Source organism: Diceros bicornis (genome assembly GCF_020826845.1).
Source record: "Diceros bicornis minor isolate mBicDic1 chromosome 35 unlocalized genomic scaffold, mDicBic1.mat.cur SUPER_35_unloc_1, whole genome shotgun sequence".
NCBI lineage: Eukaryota > Metazoa > Chordata > Mammalia > Perissodactyla > Rhinocerotidae > Diceros > Diceros bicornis.
Window position 1 is genome coordinate 260,308 of NW_026690912.1, and position 17,697 is coordinate 278,004.

Sequence of the window (17,697 nt, forward strand, 5' to 3'; positions counted from 1 at the left end):
TGATTTAGTTAGGGATCTTGAGATAGAGAATATCTTGGATTACCCAATGCAATCACAAGGGTCTTTGTGAGTGAGAAGCAGGAGATTTGGAGTCAGACAGTGAGAGACTGGAAGATGTCATGCCACTGGCTTTGAAGATGGAGGTTGATGCCATGAAAGAAGGAATGCAGGAAGCGTCTATAAATTAGAAAATGTAATGAAACTGATTCTCCCCTAGAGTCTGCAGAAAAAACACAACCCTGCCAGCAACTGGATGTTAGGACTTTTGGTCTCAATAACTAAGATAATATATTTGCATTGTTTTAAAACTCTGAGTTTCTGGTAATGTGTTACAGCAGCAATAGGAAACTAATATAGATTTTGATACCAGAAGTGGAGAACTACTGTAAGAAATACTGGCTTTGAAATTGGGAAGCGGGCAGAGGAAGGAAAAATTTTATGGAACATCATAGAAAAGGGCTAGATTGCTTGAGGAGACCATTAATAGAACTACAGAAGTTAAAGACTCTACTGGTAAGGACTCAGAAGGCAGTGAGTAGCATGGGAGAGGAAGCATATATCACCTTAGAGAATAACTAAATCACCATAAACTGATTGTAGGTGGAAATATGCACATTAGAAATGATCCTGACGAGGGCTCAGAAGGAAGTGAGGAGAATGGTAGCAGAAAACTGTACAGCACTAGAGAATAACTAAATCTTCATAAACAGACTGTAGAAGAAATGTGGACATTCAAAGCATAGCTGGTGAGGGCTCAGGGGGAAATGGGGAACATGTTATTGGAAACTGGAAGAAAGGAAAACCTTGTAATACAGTGGCAGAGAGCTGAGCTGAATTGTGTCCTACAGTTACATGGGAAGCAGACTTGTAGGTGATGAACTTGAGTATTCGCCTTAGGAGATTTCCAAAAAAAGCATGGAAGATGCAGCTGGTTTTCTCTTGCTACTTAGAGTAAAATGTGCAAAAACAAACAAACAAACAAAAAAGATAGATCACTATTTGGCAAAAAGGAATCAGGATTTAATGATTTGGGAAATTTTCAACCCATTCAGATTGCAAAAGACTCTAAAATTTGCAGATTCACAATTAGGAAAGTGTGCTATGGAGAGAATGTCAAGGGTGTGGCTGAACAACGCTCCAATATAGGCCTAAAGCAAGGTTAACACGAAGGAAGCCATATTGTAACTTAGAATAACCTCTAACCAACCCTCCCAGCTGTATATGGTTTAACATACACATAGCCTAGGTGATAAATAGCTACTCTCCAGGAAATATACACACTCTGCAGATTATAATCCTGGCTGATGCATTGTGATACATGACAACTTTGTTCTGTTGAGCTTCTTAGGAATATGGTGACCTCCTCAGAGAAGAACATCTATGCTGCCATCCACCATGATGACAACTGAAAGACCTGGTGTGGCGCCTCTGGTCGCTGATGCCAGACGGTCAACATACCTGAGCCCCTCCTTCATAGCCCACTAGCCCTATATAACGGCTTGAACTGGGTGCTTGTTTAAGATGGTCTTTGGGACATGAGTCCACCATCTTCCAATTTTGCTGGCTAATCTAATAAATCCCTTTCTCGACCACCGACTTATCTTGCAATTGATTGACGTTAGTTTTGTGGTGAGCAGAATGACCCCTTGCTTGGTTACACTTCTGCTAGTGCCTCAAAAGGATGAAAATGTCAGAGTATTCAATTTCACAGACAGGTCTTTGAAGCGAAGAAGTGTGTGACTCATGGATCTCGTCATCCATCTCAGCAGAAACTGAAGATAGAGATGGGGTTATCAGGAAAGTTCTGTACAGGAAGGTCTGTATAAAAAAGTGCATTTATGTAACATTCACAGGAGACCCACAAGGTCCTCAAAGATGTTACACCTGTGAAAAACTGAGGGCTTGGACTAAAAAGAACAGAGAGAAGATGAATAAAAGAAGGCTCTCAGACTTCCAACATCCACAATCAGAAAAGAGGCTGATAAAACTACTCAGCTGAAACACATGAAGGCAGCCTTTAGGAACTAGAAAAGGCAACAAAATAAATTCTGCTTCAGGACCTCCAGAGGAAACGCAGCCCTGCTGACACTTTAATTTTATGACTTCTGATTTGCAAAACTGTAAGATAGTAAATTAACACTGTTTTAAGGCATTAAGTGTTTGGTAATTTGTAGCAGCAATATAGGAAGCTAATACAGCGTCTACAATGTTGCTCCAAAACACACAAAGCAAAAATTGACAAAACTGAAGGTAGAACTAGACAATTCAACAGTAATAATTGGAAACTTCAATACTTCACTTTAAATATGTACAGAACTACAAGACAGAAGATTAGTAAGGCGGTAGAAACTTTGAACCACACTATAAACCAACAAGATCTAACAGACATCTAAAAAACACTTGACCCAACAACAGCAGAGTAGACATTCTTCTCAAGTGCACATGGAACATACTCTAGAAGAGACCATATGCTAGGCCATACAACAAGTGTGATGTTGTGATATAATAAGAAATGTATATTTGGTCTTTGTCCTTGGTTCCTGGCACAGAGCTTCTAAAATCTTTGTAATTTCCAAACTGGTAACAGTAACAGGAGCATATTTTGTTATAATATTCCGTTTTTATTCCCAGCTCCTGGTTAGCTCCAGACTGATAAAGGTGAAAGCAGCACCTTTTGTTATTCATACAAAGCCCCTTTCCAGCACCTCTGAGTTTCTGTTAATGAGGTGACTTCTGGAAAGCCCTAAGGATGGGGGCCTGGTTGCCAGGGAAACTAATTATGTGATTAAAGAGTTGGGACTTTCAGGTCCACCCTCAACCTCTGGGGAGGGGAGAGGAGCTGGAGATTGAGTGAATCACCAATGTCCAATGATGTAATGAATTATGGGTATATAATGGAGCCTCAACAAAAACCCTAAATGAAGACATTCAGAGAGCTCCTGGATTGCTAACACATAGAAGTTCTGAGAGGGTGATTTGCCTGCCATGGAAGCTCCATGCCCCTTCCCTCCTTTTCCCTATGCAACTCTTGATCTGGTTACATTCTCAGTAAAAATCCTGTATCATAAACTGGTAAATATAAGTAAGTATTTCCCTGAGTTCTGTGAGCTGTTTCAGCAAATTATTGACCCCAAGAAGGGAGTTGTGGAATCCCCAATTTATAGCCAGTCAGTCAGAAGTACAGGTGACAACCTGGAACTTGTGATTGGCATCTGAAGTCAAGGCAACTGAGCCCTTAACCTATGGAGTCTGTATCAACTCCATGCAGTTACTGTCAAAATTGAGTTAACTTGTAGTACAACCAGTTAGTGTCCTCCAAGAATTGGAGAATTGCTTGGTGTAAAACCCCACACACCTTTGGCTTCAGAAGTGTTGTTGTGAGTAGAGAGAAACAGGAAATTTTCCTTTTTTGTTTTTGGTGTGGATGATTGGCCCTGACCTAACATTTGTTGCCAATCTTCCTCTTTTTGCTTGAGGAAGATTATTGCTGACTAACATCTGTGCTAATCTTCCTCTATTTTGTATATGGGACACCGCCACAGTATGGCTTAATGAGCAGTGTGTAGGTCTGCGCCCAGGATGCAAACCCCAGGTGGCCAAAGCAGAGCACGCAAATTAGGCCACCGAGCTGGACCGAAGAAGTTTTCCTTTTAACAAGCCTCAATAAGCTTAAAAGGATTGAAGTTATAGAAAGTGTCATCTCCAACAAAAATGGAATTATACTAGAAATCAATCACAAAAGAAAATTTGGAAATTCACAAATATGTGAAAATTAAACAACCTACTCCTAACTGAGCAATGGATCAAAGAAAAAAATCACAGGGGAAATTTAAAATATTTTGAAATAAGTAAAAATGAAGACACAACCTAAAACAACTTATGAGACTCAGCAAAAGCAGTGCACATAGGGAAATTCATAGCTACTCTTAAAAAAGAAAAAGGAGGGGCTGGCCCCGTGGCATAGTGGTTAAGTGTGTGTGCTCTACTGCTGGCGGCCTGGGTTCGGATACTGGGCGTGCACTGATGCACCGCTTGTCAGGCCGTGCTGTGGCGGCATCCCATATAAAGTGGGGGAAGATAGGCACAGATGTTAGCCCAGTGCCAGTCTTCCTCAGCAAAAAGAGGAGGATTGGCATGGATGTTTAGCTCAGGGCTAATCTTCCTTACAGAAAAAAAAGAAAAAAGATCTCAAATCAGTAACCTAACCTTCCAACTGGACAAAGTAGACCAAACTAAACCTAAAACATGCAGAGGGAGGAAGTAACAAGTATTAGGATGGAAATAAATGAAATAGAGAATAGAAAAACAATAGAGAAAAATCAGTGAATCCAAAGGTTTGTTCTTCGAAAATATCAGGAAAATCAAGAAACCTGTAGCTAGACTGACCAAGAAAAGAAAAGCCTTAAATTGCTAAAATCATGAATGAAAATGGAAACGGATCTAGAAAACTTACAAGAATAAAAACGATAACAAGAGGATACTATGTACATGTGATATAAGCTAATTAGACCACTCAGATGAAATGACCAAATACCTATAAAGACACAAACTACAAAAACTTATTCAAGAAGAAATAGAAAATTTGAATAATCCTATAACAAGCAAAAAGATTAAATTAGTAATAAAAAAAACTACCTACAAAGAAAAACTCAGGCCTAGATGACATCTACCAAACATTTAAAGAAGAATTAATACCAATTCTTCACAAACTCTTCCAAAAAATAAAAAAGAGGGGACTACTACTCAACTTCTTCCTAAGACCAGTATTATCCTAATATCAAAACCAGGCAAAGACATCGCAAAAAAGAAAACCACAGATGAATATTTCTTATGAATATAGATGCAAATTTCACAGAAAAAAGTACTAGAAAACTGAATCAGGCAACGTATAAGAAAAATTATATGCCACAACCAAGTGGGATCAATTCTAGGAATGCAAGATTAGTTCAACATCTGAAAATTAATTAATGTCATACATCAGACCAATAAAATAGAATAAAAAATAAAAACCACGTTATCATTGCAATAGATGCAGAAAAAGCATTGGACAAAATCCAACATTCTTTCATGATTAAAAAAAAAAAAAACTCAGAAAACTGGGAATAGAAAGAAATGACCTCAGCGTCATAAAAGGCATCCAGGAAAACCCCAGAGCTGACAGCTTCCTTGATGGTGAAAGTGGATGTTTACCCTCTAGGACCAGGAGCAAGACATGGGCAACTGCTACATCACTCCCATTTTTGTACTAGAGATTACAGCCAGGGTGATCAAACAACACTTTTAGTGGTTTCCTAGGCCTGCAGAGATGGCAGGGGGTGGGGAAGGGAGATGATAGCTAAAGAGTATGGGGTTTCTTTTTGTAGTGAGGAAAATGTTCTAAAATTGACTGTGGTGATGGTCACACAATTCTTTGAGTGTACTAAAAACAATTGAGTCACACACTTTAAATGGGTGAATTGTATGAATTATATCTCAATAAAACTGTTTAAAAGTGCGTATGAATCCTCATAGATTTAAATGATAACCTAGCCAAAGCTAAGTCATTTAATGCTATTCATTTAATTCTATTCCCATAAAGGATGTAGATCAAAACACTAAAATAAACAGATGGTTAGATGCACCCCTTGCTAATTACCTCTTAATATGGCAGGCTTCTGTTTCCCTCGCGTTCTGATCTTACATAGTGAGAGGGCACATGTGTGCCTGCTGGGGGTGCGTGGTGGAGGGTACAAGATGATTGGTGATTCGTGTTCCACAGCAAGCCACAGAACAACTGGCCCTGTGGGATGGTGGCAGGCCCAGACACTGGGGCTTGTTTCCTAGGTGTTAGTATTTGTTACAACTTTCAATAAGGTATCTTCTTGTTTTAAGACCTACTGTCTTCTCACTTAAAGAGGTTTCACAGAAGGACAAAGTGTACAAATGGACAGTCTTGCTGTCTGTATGGATTCCACACTCACCAGAATAGGCTGGCTTGGAAAACAGGCCGATGCAGTTCCTCCATGGCTGCAGAGTTGTCCTGCTGACCCCACTCCTGATGTGCAGACAGCCCGTGGATTGCTAGAAAATGCAGTGACTTCTGCCTCTGATTCCCCTTTTATGGAGGAAGGAAGTGGATAATTCAATCAGTGGATAATCCAGAGGAGACATCCTGTCTCTTATCAATGGGATTTGAGAGATTCCTAAAGCTTTATACCTAAACACAAAAATGTTGGGTGATTGACACTGTCAGATACTGTTGATAGATGAAAAAATTTACTACAATTGTGTGGGGAGGTGGTATTTGCAGTTTCTATTTCCTTTTTCTTCCACTATGGATACCTTCTGTAAAAATAGGAATGGAAGTTTATATGTACAAAAATGTCCATACAACTTATGTTTTAATAGGAAAAATAGAGACTGTGTAAACGTTTAACAATAAAAGAATGTCCAAAATATTTATTAACACGTCTCTAGAATATATCACACGTCTCATGTAATTACTCTTTCCCTTCCCTTTAACCTAAATAATTAATGTTCCTTTACTCTCTTTACTTCACTGATGTTGATTTAACTCTTTTATTATTCCATTATTTCCTCTATAAACTTATTACTTGAAATCATATAGAAGTCTTTGTTTAATTGCACTAATGGTTAAATCCTGAATCTTTAATACAGTCTAATACAAATAATTACTTTTACCACCTCCCCCAAATGCTAATACCTTCAACAGTTTCAATTCTATTTTTAAGCTTCCTGACATTTGTATTACTGTTTTTATGCATTTTATACTACATATATTTTAAACTCCATGAGAGATTTCTAGAATTACTTCACAAAATAAAATTCATTTATATTTATTTATAAATTATAAATTATCCTTTCCTTTCCTCTTCAGTCCTTTCTGCATTCCTGGTTTTCAACCTGGGATTATATTCCTTTCGGTGTGATAACTCACTCCAGTATTTTATCTAATTCAAGGCTACTAACATCAAAAAGTTGCACTTTAAGTTTTTCTAGAACTTCTTTATTTGGGGCACTATTGCTGCTGGGTGTAGAATTCTGGTTTGACGTGAGATTTCATTTAGCATTTTAAAAATGCTGCTCTGTTGATGTCTATCTTATTTTCTTTATGGTTAGAAATCACCAATTGGCCTTTTTCTTGCTTATTTGGCCTCTATAATCCCTAAAACCCTTTACATTAACTTTGGCTTTTAGACCATAGTTTAGTTCATTAATATTTCCTGTGTAGTCACTCTGCTTAGGGAATGTTGAATTAATTGAATCTGTCGATTGATGTCTTTCATCAACTTGGAACATGCTTGTGTATTTTCACTTCTGACATCAATTCCTCCCCACGTTCTCTCAACTCCCCTTTTAATCACACCCCATGTGTCTTCTAATTCTACCCTGAATTTTCCAATGTCATTGACCCTATGATTTTCTTGGGAGATTTGCTCTTGAACTGTCTTCCATTTTAGTAAACCAGCCTTTTGCTGGAATCAATTCCTTCTTAATTCCTTAAATTCTTAATTTGACTTCTAACATAAACACAATATATAACTTGAATTTTTTTTAAAAAAGAGCTAGCAGAGCAGTTTGACAATAAGGAGAAAATGATTTACTTTTGATACAATAAAACTCAAATAGATAGGAGAAAATTATAAATTGGATCATATTAAGATATATGAGGAGCCAGTATTCATTAAAATTCACCAGTAAGACAGAGTGGGTGGAAAACCTGAGTATCTTGTTCTTTGTACTGATGTGGACTACATTTTGAAATGATAATATTTAGATTTCTTGGGTTAAATAAAAATGTTATAAGATCGAGTTTCATCTGTTTGTATTTACTTTCTTTAACATGTCTTCTGGAAAATTTAAATGACATAGGTCATGTTGTGATATCTCTGTAGGTCTTGGTTGGATAGAGGCATGATGTGATGGTTAATTTTAGGTGTCAACTTGACTAGACTCAGGAGTGCCCAGATAGACTGTGAAGCATTATTTCTGGGTGTGCTTGTGAGGATGTTTCTGGAAGAGATTAGCATTTGACTCCATAGTCTACATAAACAAACCCACCATCACTAGTGTGGGGGGGCATCATCTGATCTGTTGAGGGCTCAATAGAACAAAAAGCAAAGAAAGGCTGAATCCATTGTCTCTTCCTGACTTGGGATGTCCTTCTTTTCCTGCACTTGGACATCAGAGGTCCTGGTTGTCAGGCCTTCAGACTTTGACTGAATTATATCACTGGTTTCTCTTGTTCTCCAGCTTGCAGATGGCAGATTGTGGGACTTCTCAACCTCCATAACCTTGTGAGCCAATTCCCACAATAAATCTCCACTTCTATATGTTTATATATATTCTATGGTTCTATTTCTCTAGAGAATCCTAATACACATGGATAAAAAAGTGCATATTAAGTGAACATGGAGGAAATTTCCTAAGGCATAGGAGGCTCCCCCAAGCCCCAGGAGGAAGCAACTCATCCCATCCAGGCAGCAGGCATGAGCATGTTCACACACACACACACACAAACCCAAGTAATTTGAAAATGTGCTCAAGCTCAAACTCTCACTCTCTGCCTTATTGTTCATCACAGCAGTGATTTCTACATGGCATGTTATACATCCTTTGCCATTTATTATCTATTTCCTCCCACTAAGACTAAATCAAGCAGGCACAGTCAGTCTGTTTAGTTATTTTGTAGATCACAGGTTTTATACCAGAGCTTTGCGTGTAGTAAACGCTCTAAAAATCGAATGACCAAATAGTTTTCCCTCCAAACTGGAACATATCAGGGAATGAAAAGGGTAGTGCTAATAATTATGATAAGACAACAGAAGAAATATGTGGTGAAGACAGAAATAGAGGTTTTAAAATTAAGATGAACTAATCACTTTTGCATTTTAAACAGGTCATTGTGACTAGAATCTCATGATTGGATTACGAGGAGAAAGGATTTGGAATCTTAAGCTACTCTTGCTAATTTATTGCAGTGTACCACTCTAAATGTGGTATCTTTGCACAAGAGTAGTTAAGTCGAGGGGCCGGCCCCGTGGCTTAGCGGTTATGTGCTGGCACTCTGCTGCTGGTGGCTGGGGTTCGGATCCTGGGTGCACACCAATGTACCGCTTTTCTGGCCATGCTGAGGCCGTGTCCCACATACAGCAACTAGAAGGATGTGCAACTATGACATACAACTACCTGCTGGGGCTTTGAGGAAAAAAACGAGGAGGAGTGGCAATAGATGTCAGCTCAGAGCCGGTCTTCCTCAGCAAAAAGAGGAGGATTAGCATGGATGATAGCTCAGGGCTGATCTTTCTCGGAAAAAATAAAAAAACAGTAGTTACGTGGATGGATTTAAAATATTTCATGAAGAAATGTTTTAGTGTTTGAATTTTACACGTATATAAATATAAAATATATATTGTACACATAACATATGTGAGCCCTTTTTGTGTACAAAGCCATATGTGAACACTATAGTGGGAAAGGTTGGAAAATCCATATTAGTCTTGTCTTCATGGAATATCTAATTTAGTGAGAACAAATTAAATCTTGAAAGAAATAGATAATAATGCACATATAACTAAAATAGAAACAAAATCAACAAAGAGGTAAAATGGGGTTTTGTAATTTAGGTTACTAGAGCAGGAGACATCCCTGTGTGGAAATGATATTTTGTATGAGATCTGAAAGGTGATTAGAAATAAATTAGAAGTGGATAACCTGTAGGTAGCTTCAGAAGGGTGCATGGATGGTTCATTGATTGGTGAGTTTGGGGTGGCAGGCTGTGCAGAGTGACACACAGGGGTAGACAGCTTATTACCACAAATAAGTGAGTTTGGGGACACTGAGAGAGAAGCAAATTATTTGAGGATGTGATTTGTTGAAGTTGGGACCTGGTCATTGTGAGTTGAGTCATCACTGATGTGGTGAGTGGGCAGGTAGATAAATGGGTCTGGGGGTCAGAGTTAGGTCTCTGTTGATTATTTGGACATGTTTGGGTCATTAGTGGTATTTGAAGCCAGGGAAATGCATGGGTTTTGCCCAAGAAGGAGGGTGCAGATGGGGAACAGGTGTCAGAGCAGGGCTCACTTCCAGGAATCATCCATCGTTGTGGGGTGGTCATAAAGGTAAGCAAGGATGTTGCTCAGGAAGTTTAGACAGGCAAGAACAGGACAGTGTAGGGTGGTGGATCCCAAAGACAAATCAGCTTTTAAAAGGACATTGCTGTCCGCAATGTCACCTGCTACTGCAGAGCATGTCAGACAAATCATGAAAAGTCCCCAGTTGATTAGAAAGAGACACGGCTTGTGAGGTTAGCAAGAGAAGCATCCACAGAATGGGGATGGGATTAGGTGGGCACTGTGGAAACAGAGGCATTGGGATATATGTGAACTTTTTGCAATGTATGCCTGGCAGGAGGAGGAAAGTAGGGGCGTGGAGGGTGAGGACTATTAGGAATTCTGGATGAGAGATTCGTTTGTAGATGGTAGAGATTTGTGCATATTTGAAACTTGAGGGATGATTCCAGTAGGGAAGTTATGGAAAGCACAACAAATATTGAGGGCATGATGTCATTGAAATGGAAGGATAAGATAAAAATCAGAGTCGTTTCAGCCAAAAACTCAATTTCTTTGGATATAACAACAGAAAGGGTGTGATAAATGAATTCCTTGTGAGGAATATTTGTAGATCTGATGACTAGAGAGTGAAACAGTTCTTGTCTGGTGGTTTACAATTTATCTGTGAAATATGGAGGATGTCGGAATATAGAGATTTATGGAACTCAAGAAATGGAAAGAATTGAGCAGGGCATTCAGGAAGCATTAGAGCATGCATATAAGTCCATTGGTTGCTGTTGATTCTCTGTTGGGATCCACAGGTTTCTGGTGCATTCTCTCTTCAGTGCAAGTGTCAACATGGCATGGCAGGTATTTGAAATCATCTTAAGTGTGCAGGGTGGATATGATGGCAATAAAGAATCTTGGAGTATGGTCAGTGGATGACTGAAATGATGCACTGTGAATCTGAGGTTACTAGAAAGGAGTATGAGAAGAAAAAGAGTGGTTTGTGAAGACATTCCTACTGGAGTAATCTAGTTTATTGAAGAATGATTATTTAGAGTGGATTTATTTGTGTAAAAACTGGAAATGTGGAAATTTGTGGTGGGAATATGGTGTTTGTGAATTACTGATTTGTGAGCAGGAGAATTTTGGGTGAAGATAGGATCGGGGTGTGGAAGTGGATGACTAATAATGGAATAGTGAATAATTTCATTAGAGATGAGGCACTAAAAGGATCTATGGAGTCCTTGGAAGTCGTGTGTCCCAATAACAGTTGGCTGTGGGGAACCAGCATGTGTGAATTTGACCATGACAGAGAGAGGAGGAGAGGAACATCCTGAAGCAAGATGGCAGAGGGAAGTTGGTCTGGATTTGACACTAGATAATGACCTGGCTATTTCTGTCCTTGTCTCACCTCAGCTTGATGGTGTCACTGAATCCTGTTCTCCACATGTGGTCCCTGTACCAGCAGGATCAACATCACCTCTTAGAAATGAAAAGTCTCCATTCCTTCCCTAGACCTACTTGGGTTGAGGTCCAGCACTCTGAGTTTTAAAAACCCTCCAATGATTGTGATGCACGGTGTGAATTGAGACGCATGTGTCCAGGGAGAGAAGGAGGGTGGAATATCTATGTGAGCTGAGAACGATCTCCATGGATGGTAATCTTCATCATCCATTTTGTTCAAATTTCAGATTTTATTTTGTTTTGAAAGAGAAAGCTCAAAAAACATGGCCCGACTTCATAGTGGAAACAGTAAGACCATGAAACTAAACCCGATCAGAAAACTGAAGTTCTACGCACCTAGAAGCCTAAACAGCTGTATGTTCCAGAGGCCAGTTACTGGACTAACTGCCCATCCTGGCGGTGAGGTCAGGTGCAGTCAGTGGGAGGAGACCTTGGAGAAGCCGCAGAAGGTCTGTGGATACTGTAGACTGCAGGGACTCCAGGCCTGCAGCAGTGAAGGAGAACTCTTACGTTCTTTGGAGTCGCAAATACCTTCTAAACAGTCGCACAGACTGGCCCATGTGAATCCCTGGACATGCTGGGGCCGAGGGATCTGCACAACAGCCCTGAGCCCACCCGGGCCACTGTCCATATTGGGCAGAGATGAGTCCAGGGATGGGTCTGGGTCGCTCACAGCCCCTCTGCAGGCAACGGACATCTTCTAGAGATATCAGGAGACAGACACAGAAAGTGAGGAAAAGCATGGGACAGACTGACGGTGGCCTCGAGGACAGACGAGATTGCCGGGGAGGCAGAGAGAGCAAGGAGCCAAGAAAGGCATCCTGAAAACACAGTGAGGAAGGCAACATCAGTTCTAAAGAAAAGGAGAGTGGTGCCGATGAGAAATTCCCCACGAGACAGGCTTGACTCTCACAGCATCTCTTTGTAACGGCCATCATGATCTTGAGCTTTCATGGTAAACCTCAATTTTTATTTACCATGAGTTTTCTCCTTTTTATATTAAAATTGATAGGAGAATTGAAGCTGAGGAATTAGTGTTTTGAAGTTACATTTGTATTTTCTAGAACTTACACTCAATGAAGAGATAATACCTACTTGAACAAGATTTGTCTGTTAATTTCTATTAAATCCGATTCCATAAATTTTTATTGTGATTTTGCTTTTTTTTTTTTTTGCTGAGGAAGATTCATCGTGAGCTAACATTTGTTGCCAATCTTCCTCTACTTTGTGTGTGGGTCACCGTCACGGCATGGCTGCTAATGAGTACTGTAGGTCCGTGCCTGGTAACTGAACCTGGGACACCAAAGCAGAACATGCCAAACTTAACCACCTGGCCAGAGGCCAGCACCATGATTGTGCATCTAATTATAACATAAAATCCATCAATCTTCTCTTCATTGTCACATGGTAATTCAGACATAGGTGATTTCAATATCATGAATTAAGTATCTCTTATCTGTTACCTGGCAAACTTGTGTAGCTTTGATTTTGGAATCTCCAGAATGAGCATACCCCCTGGGGGCATTATTTTCCCCGTAGAGAACCTTGCAGCAGGCTCATTGCCTTCCTTCCCACACGAGATCCAGAGTCGTGGAAATGTGTTCGCCTTGCACACAGCACAGAGCACATAGGAATTACTCAACAAACACGTGATAAGTGAATAACTGGTGGCATCATCAGGTCATTCACAGAAGCCAGACTGAGAGAGAGCTTCCTTAGGTCAGGAAGGAGAAGCATTCCTTTATATTTGTGAGGTTTTAATTTGTAACATTGTAATATGAACAGCAAGTATACTACATTTATCAAAATTGTGTTCTGAAGGTTTTCAAAAATCTCTAAATCTCAGAATAGAGAAAAATCAATCTCTGTGAACCTGTTACTTGCTTTAAAGATTGTCAACTCGTATACCATCTGGCTTTGTTTATCCTCACACCAAGACCCCAAGAATTAACCAGAAGAGATGTCTGAGAGCACATCATTTCAGCTGTAAATATTTCTGTTTCTCTTACAGATGAGGGATTTTTGGAACACAAACACAATAATATTATCACACACAAAAATAAAAATGTCATTCGGATAATCAACTGTCCAGTCAGTATCCCAAGTCTCCCAGTTTTGTCAAGGTTATTTCCTGGTTTTACATTTTATTTGAGTCTGGATCTTCATGAAACCCTTCTTTTGCAATTGGTTGATCTGTTTCTGAAGTCACTTTTAATCTCTTAGTAGTTCATGCATCTTGGGATTTGGGTGGGATATGAGTGTGTGTGTTTGTGTGTCTACACTGATGCATGAATTCTTTCTTTCCTGGATGGCAGTGTCCTGAAAGGAAGGACCTGGGCTGTGGGAAGCAGGATTTCTACTCTGCTTCAGGCTGAACTGAAAAGGCATCCGTGGGTGACACTTGCAGCCTTCAGAAAGGAGGGGGAAGAAGTACCAAGGAATTCAAGACAATGGCCCTTGTCTTACAGGGTGTTTCCAGGGCATGTTGTTCAAAATGCCAGGTGCTAAGACTTTAGCTCCACGTCGTCGGGTGGATTCTCAGCATGAGCTCTGAGCAGTGTCTGTTCACCACACACGTGGGGAGCATTTCAGTATTTTAATTGTTAAGGTGGTATCTGTTGTGTCTGTGGTGTCTAAGATTGGTGGAATTCCCCTGCTGGACCCACTTCTATACCTGCCCCTCTCCTGCCTCATCTTTCAAAACTCCCAACAGTAAAGTTTCACATCCCTGTAACACAAATCCACATAACCACAGCACAGACTGGGGAAAAGAACACAGCCGTCCCAGGGACTAAGTGCTCTATTCGCTCAGGCCCAGCTGCCACTTTGGGACAAGTCAGTAACAACACGACTGAGTGTGTAAACTAGTGATTGTCTGAGACCATGGACCTGAGAACCTGATGGGCCCAGATGTCACCCAGGGCAGCAAGGGCTGGTGTGGGTCATTCCGTGGACAGGATTAAGGTCTATTGTCCTGGCAAACCAGAGCTTACCCCTGATCCCTCAGGCCCAGCCGGGGAGGAATGGCCAAGATGTGCCTGACAGAGAGGCTGGGGGCCTTCTAGGGAATTTCTGCCAAAAAAGAATCATACAAGGAAGTGCGGGGATGCTGGAAATCCTAGTTCACAGGGAGCAGTGAGGTTTATGGAACAAAGTCCTGTTGTAGCTTTAAAAGCTGCATCATGAATCTTTCACTCTGGATATGAAACAAGCGAGAAAAGGACTTCCTAGGGCATGGGCCAGGATCCCAGGTTTCCAGTCTTGGCGAAGGGTGAACAGGGAGTACTAGAGGCGGCCTGGTGGGGATGTCCTGTCGGCCCTTAGTCCATCTGCACATGGTGTTCCTCTGGCCTTGTCTGTTCCACATGCAAACTTTTATCTTTTTATATTTTTCCTCATTTAGTGTTGATGCAAATCCAGAGACTGTTTAGCAAACAGCAATTTCCAATATCTGATCAAAGAAACATTAACAAGAGAAGCAAAAATCATTCCTTCTTCCTGATAAGCTGTAGAAAGACAGCCACTGTCCTGGGGAAGGACATGGTCCTGGTAAGTGCTATTTGAAAGACACCCACATTTCAGTGGTTATTGCTCTGCCTGGGAAAGTCCTTCCAACCTCTACATCCAGGGAGATCTGAGGGGCTGTCTCTGCTCCTGGCCCAGGTGAACCACACAGAAATGCACCTGTCCTCTGAGGAAGGGGGACTTGAGGGTGTCATTAAGTATCCAGGGAGGAGGCTGGCCCTCCTCCCTTCTCCCACATACAATAAGCTGTGACGATACACAAGTTCTTAATTCAAGGAGGAAAATAAGATTCTGTGTCTCTTTTACATGAACATAAGAAGTGAAAGAACCACACCACAACACCCAGGCTGCGACAGAAACAGGATATAACGTAAGAGTCAAACCTACCATTTACTATTAAAGAAATAATATCACTCCTCCCCAATGGGTTAACGGTCGCAGGGGTGGAGATGTCAGGGAGTTGGAAGGGGTGGTGCCCTCCCTCTGGGGCTTTAGGGGAAACCAGGGAAAGTCTTAGGATGTCATCGTTCACTCAGGGTGGGAAGAGCTGGCCCGGTGCACCCCGAGGGCGCCAGTGTCCCTGCTGGTCAGGAGGAGCTGCCCTTGTGGTCTCCAGAGTGTGACGGCTCATCGCCAAGGGTGTGGTGGCTGAAGAGAAGAAACAGACTATTTTGGGGTCCCTCCCTGTGATTCATGGCACACCTCCCTGCACCTCTGCACTCTGAGCCAAACTCTGTGCCGAGTGCTCAGTCCATCAACAGCACCCCGTTTGTCCCTGATGCAGGAGGCATCATTTAGCATCACCCATTTCAGAGGATTCAACTAAATCCCAGAGAGGACAGGGGAGCGGCCTGTCCCAGGCCTGCTCAGCAGTGGAGCTGGGATCCAGTCCCATGCTTAGCCCGAAGCTGTACTGAGCCCCTGGATTCAGTCGCTCCTGGTCCCAACACTCACTCGGCCCTGAACTGGAGGATGTCCGGTTCCTCTTTCTCCTGAAGAGCCGCATTTTGCTCGCCTTCTGGTGTGCGGGCTCCAGCCGGCAGGAGACCCAGTAGCTACAGGACAGAGTGGCCTGTGAGCTACCAGGAGCCACACCTCAGGTGCCCCTCCCAGAGCCTGCCAGCAGATGAGTCCCAGTGCCCCATGGGTCACCACGCTACGAGTTCTGTGGCTGATCAGCGATCCAGGCCACAGGCTCTGGAGCTGGCCATCAGAGAGAGTCTGCCCTGCCCTCACCCAACTCCTGTCCCCCTCACCTCTCATGGACACTGATGGGCTCCATGGCCTGGAACCAGGCCCCAAATCGCTCGTTGGGCTCCAGGTCATATGCATTTGCAGCCTGCTGGAGCAGCTGCATCCTCCTGATGACTTTGAATTTCTGGGAGGAAGGACAGGATGCAGACAGGGCTTGGGTGGGGAACGCTGCCAGGCACTTGTGTGGAGTGAGGATCTGGTCTGGGGTCTGTGCTCACTCGGGAACCCTCCTTCCTTCCCACTCCATTCAGGACTTGCCTGTCCTCACAGTTGGCTTGAATTAGTTCCTCATCCAGGAAGGTGTCCTTGATGCCAGCCCCTCCCGCACCCGCCAACGTGATGGGATGCCCAGCTCTGTGGATCTGACTCTCTCAATAAATGTAAGACCCAAGGGATGAGGCCAGAGAAAGTCTTGCCAGGGGAGGTCTCTGATTTCCACATCCCCACCCTCCCCATAGCTGCTCACGTCACACCATTTCTGGAAGTTGACCCGATTTCCCTGGAAGGGAGACAGCCAATGTCCGTCAAAAACAGCCCCCTAAGCCCAGAACCAACCCCCATCCCACCCCTTTCAGGCTACAGGAATGTCAGGGCCCAGCAGAGGGCAGACCTTCCACAAAGAGAACTTGACACTGGGCCAGGCTCTGGGCTCCAGAGCAGGAGGGACAGGGGAGCTGAGGCCAGAGACCTTATGTAGCACACCCTCTCTGATGACAGACGGGGAGACTGAGGCCTCAGGGAGCAAGGGACAGCTGGAACACAGAAGTGCTTCCTCACTTGCAGGGGCTGATGGCACTCGCCCAGGGGCAGGGCCCGAGGGGGAGGCTGAATCCATCTCAGACACAGCCTCCTGCAGCTCTGCAGGCAGGCAGCTATGAGCTTCACCAGCCCAGGTAGACTGGTGGGGGGCTTATGCGGAGCGTCTATTCACGCATTGCTAAGATGGGCCTGACTCCCCAGCTCCCAGGGGTGGCCATGGGGCTCTCATCAGAGGAGGTTTGCCAGGTACTGAGAGCTCAGGTCTCAGTGCAGGGCTCTCGCCTCCCAAACCTCAGGATCCTGCTCCCTGTCCCCATCTCCAGGCTCACTCACTTCCAGATCATCCGCCATCCCAATGTCCAGCAGCTTCACCTGATAGAGGAACGTGCCCAGGAAGGGGATGACACCCTGTGAAATCAGGGTGGGAGTGGTGAGATGAGTCCCAACTCTCAGGTGCCCCCATGGACCCTCCCCCAAATCCCTTCACCCCAGCCTTCTGCCTACCACAGACTCCCACAGAGAACAGCCTAGGACCCTCAGCGGCCTCCCCCCAGTTGCCCCCTCCAGGACCACCCAACTTCTCCAGTCACCTCCAAGGGGCGGCTTTTGGCAAATCCCAGGGTATGTGGTCCCTGCC

The 17,697-nt window shown here is 42.8% G+C and overlaps 1 protein-coding gene across 1 annotated transcript; it reads right to left on the reverse strand.

Moving 5' to 3' along the window:
- Window positions 1-15,381: 15,381 nt before the first annotated feature.
- Window positions 15,382-17,443, reverse strand: LOC131402235 (ral guanine nucleotide dissociation stimulator-like). The gene is made up of 4 exons (XM_058537114.1): window positions 17,394-17,443; window positions 16,304-16,425; window positions 16,002-16,102; window positions 15,382-15,695 (listed from the first exon to the last, which is right to left on the reverse strand). The coding sequence occupies exons 1-4, from the start codon at window positions 17,409-17,411 to the stop codon at window positions 15,580-15,582; spliced, it is 357 nt and encodes a 118-aa protein (XP_058393097.1). The 5' UTR covers window positions 17,412-17,443; the 3' UTR covers window positions 15,382-15,579.
- Between the last annotated feature and the right edge of the window lie 254 nt (window positions 17,444-17,697).

Coding starts and splice junctions, on each gene's coding strand:
- LOC131402235 (XM_058537114.1), bottom strand. Junction 16,103..16,303: donor CCCATCAGTGTCCATGAGAG/GTGAGGGGGACA, acceptor TCTGTCCTGTAG/CTACTGGGTCTCCTGCCGGC. Junction 15,696..16,001: donor ATCCTCCAGTTCAGGGCCGA/GTGAGTGTTGGG, acceptor TCTTCTCTTCAG/CCACCACACCCTTGGCGATG.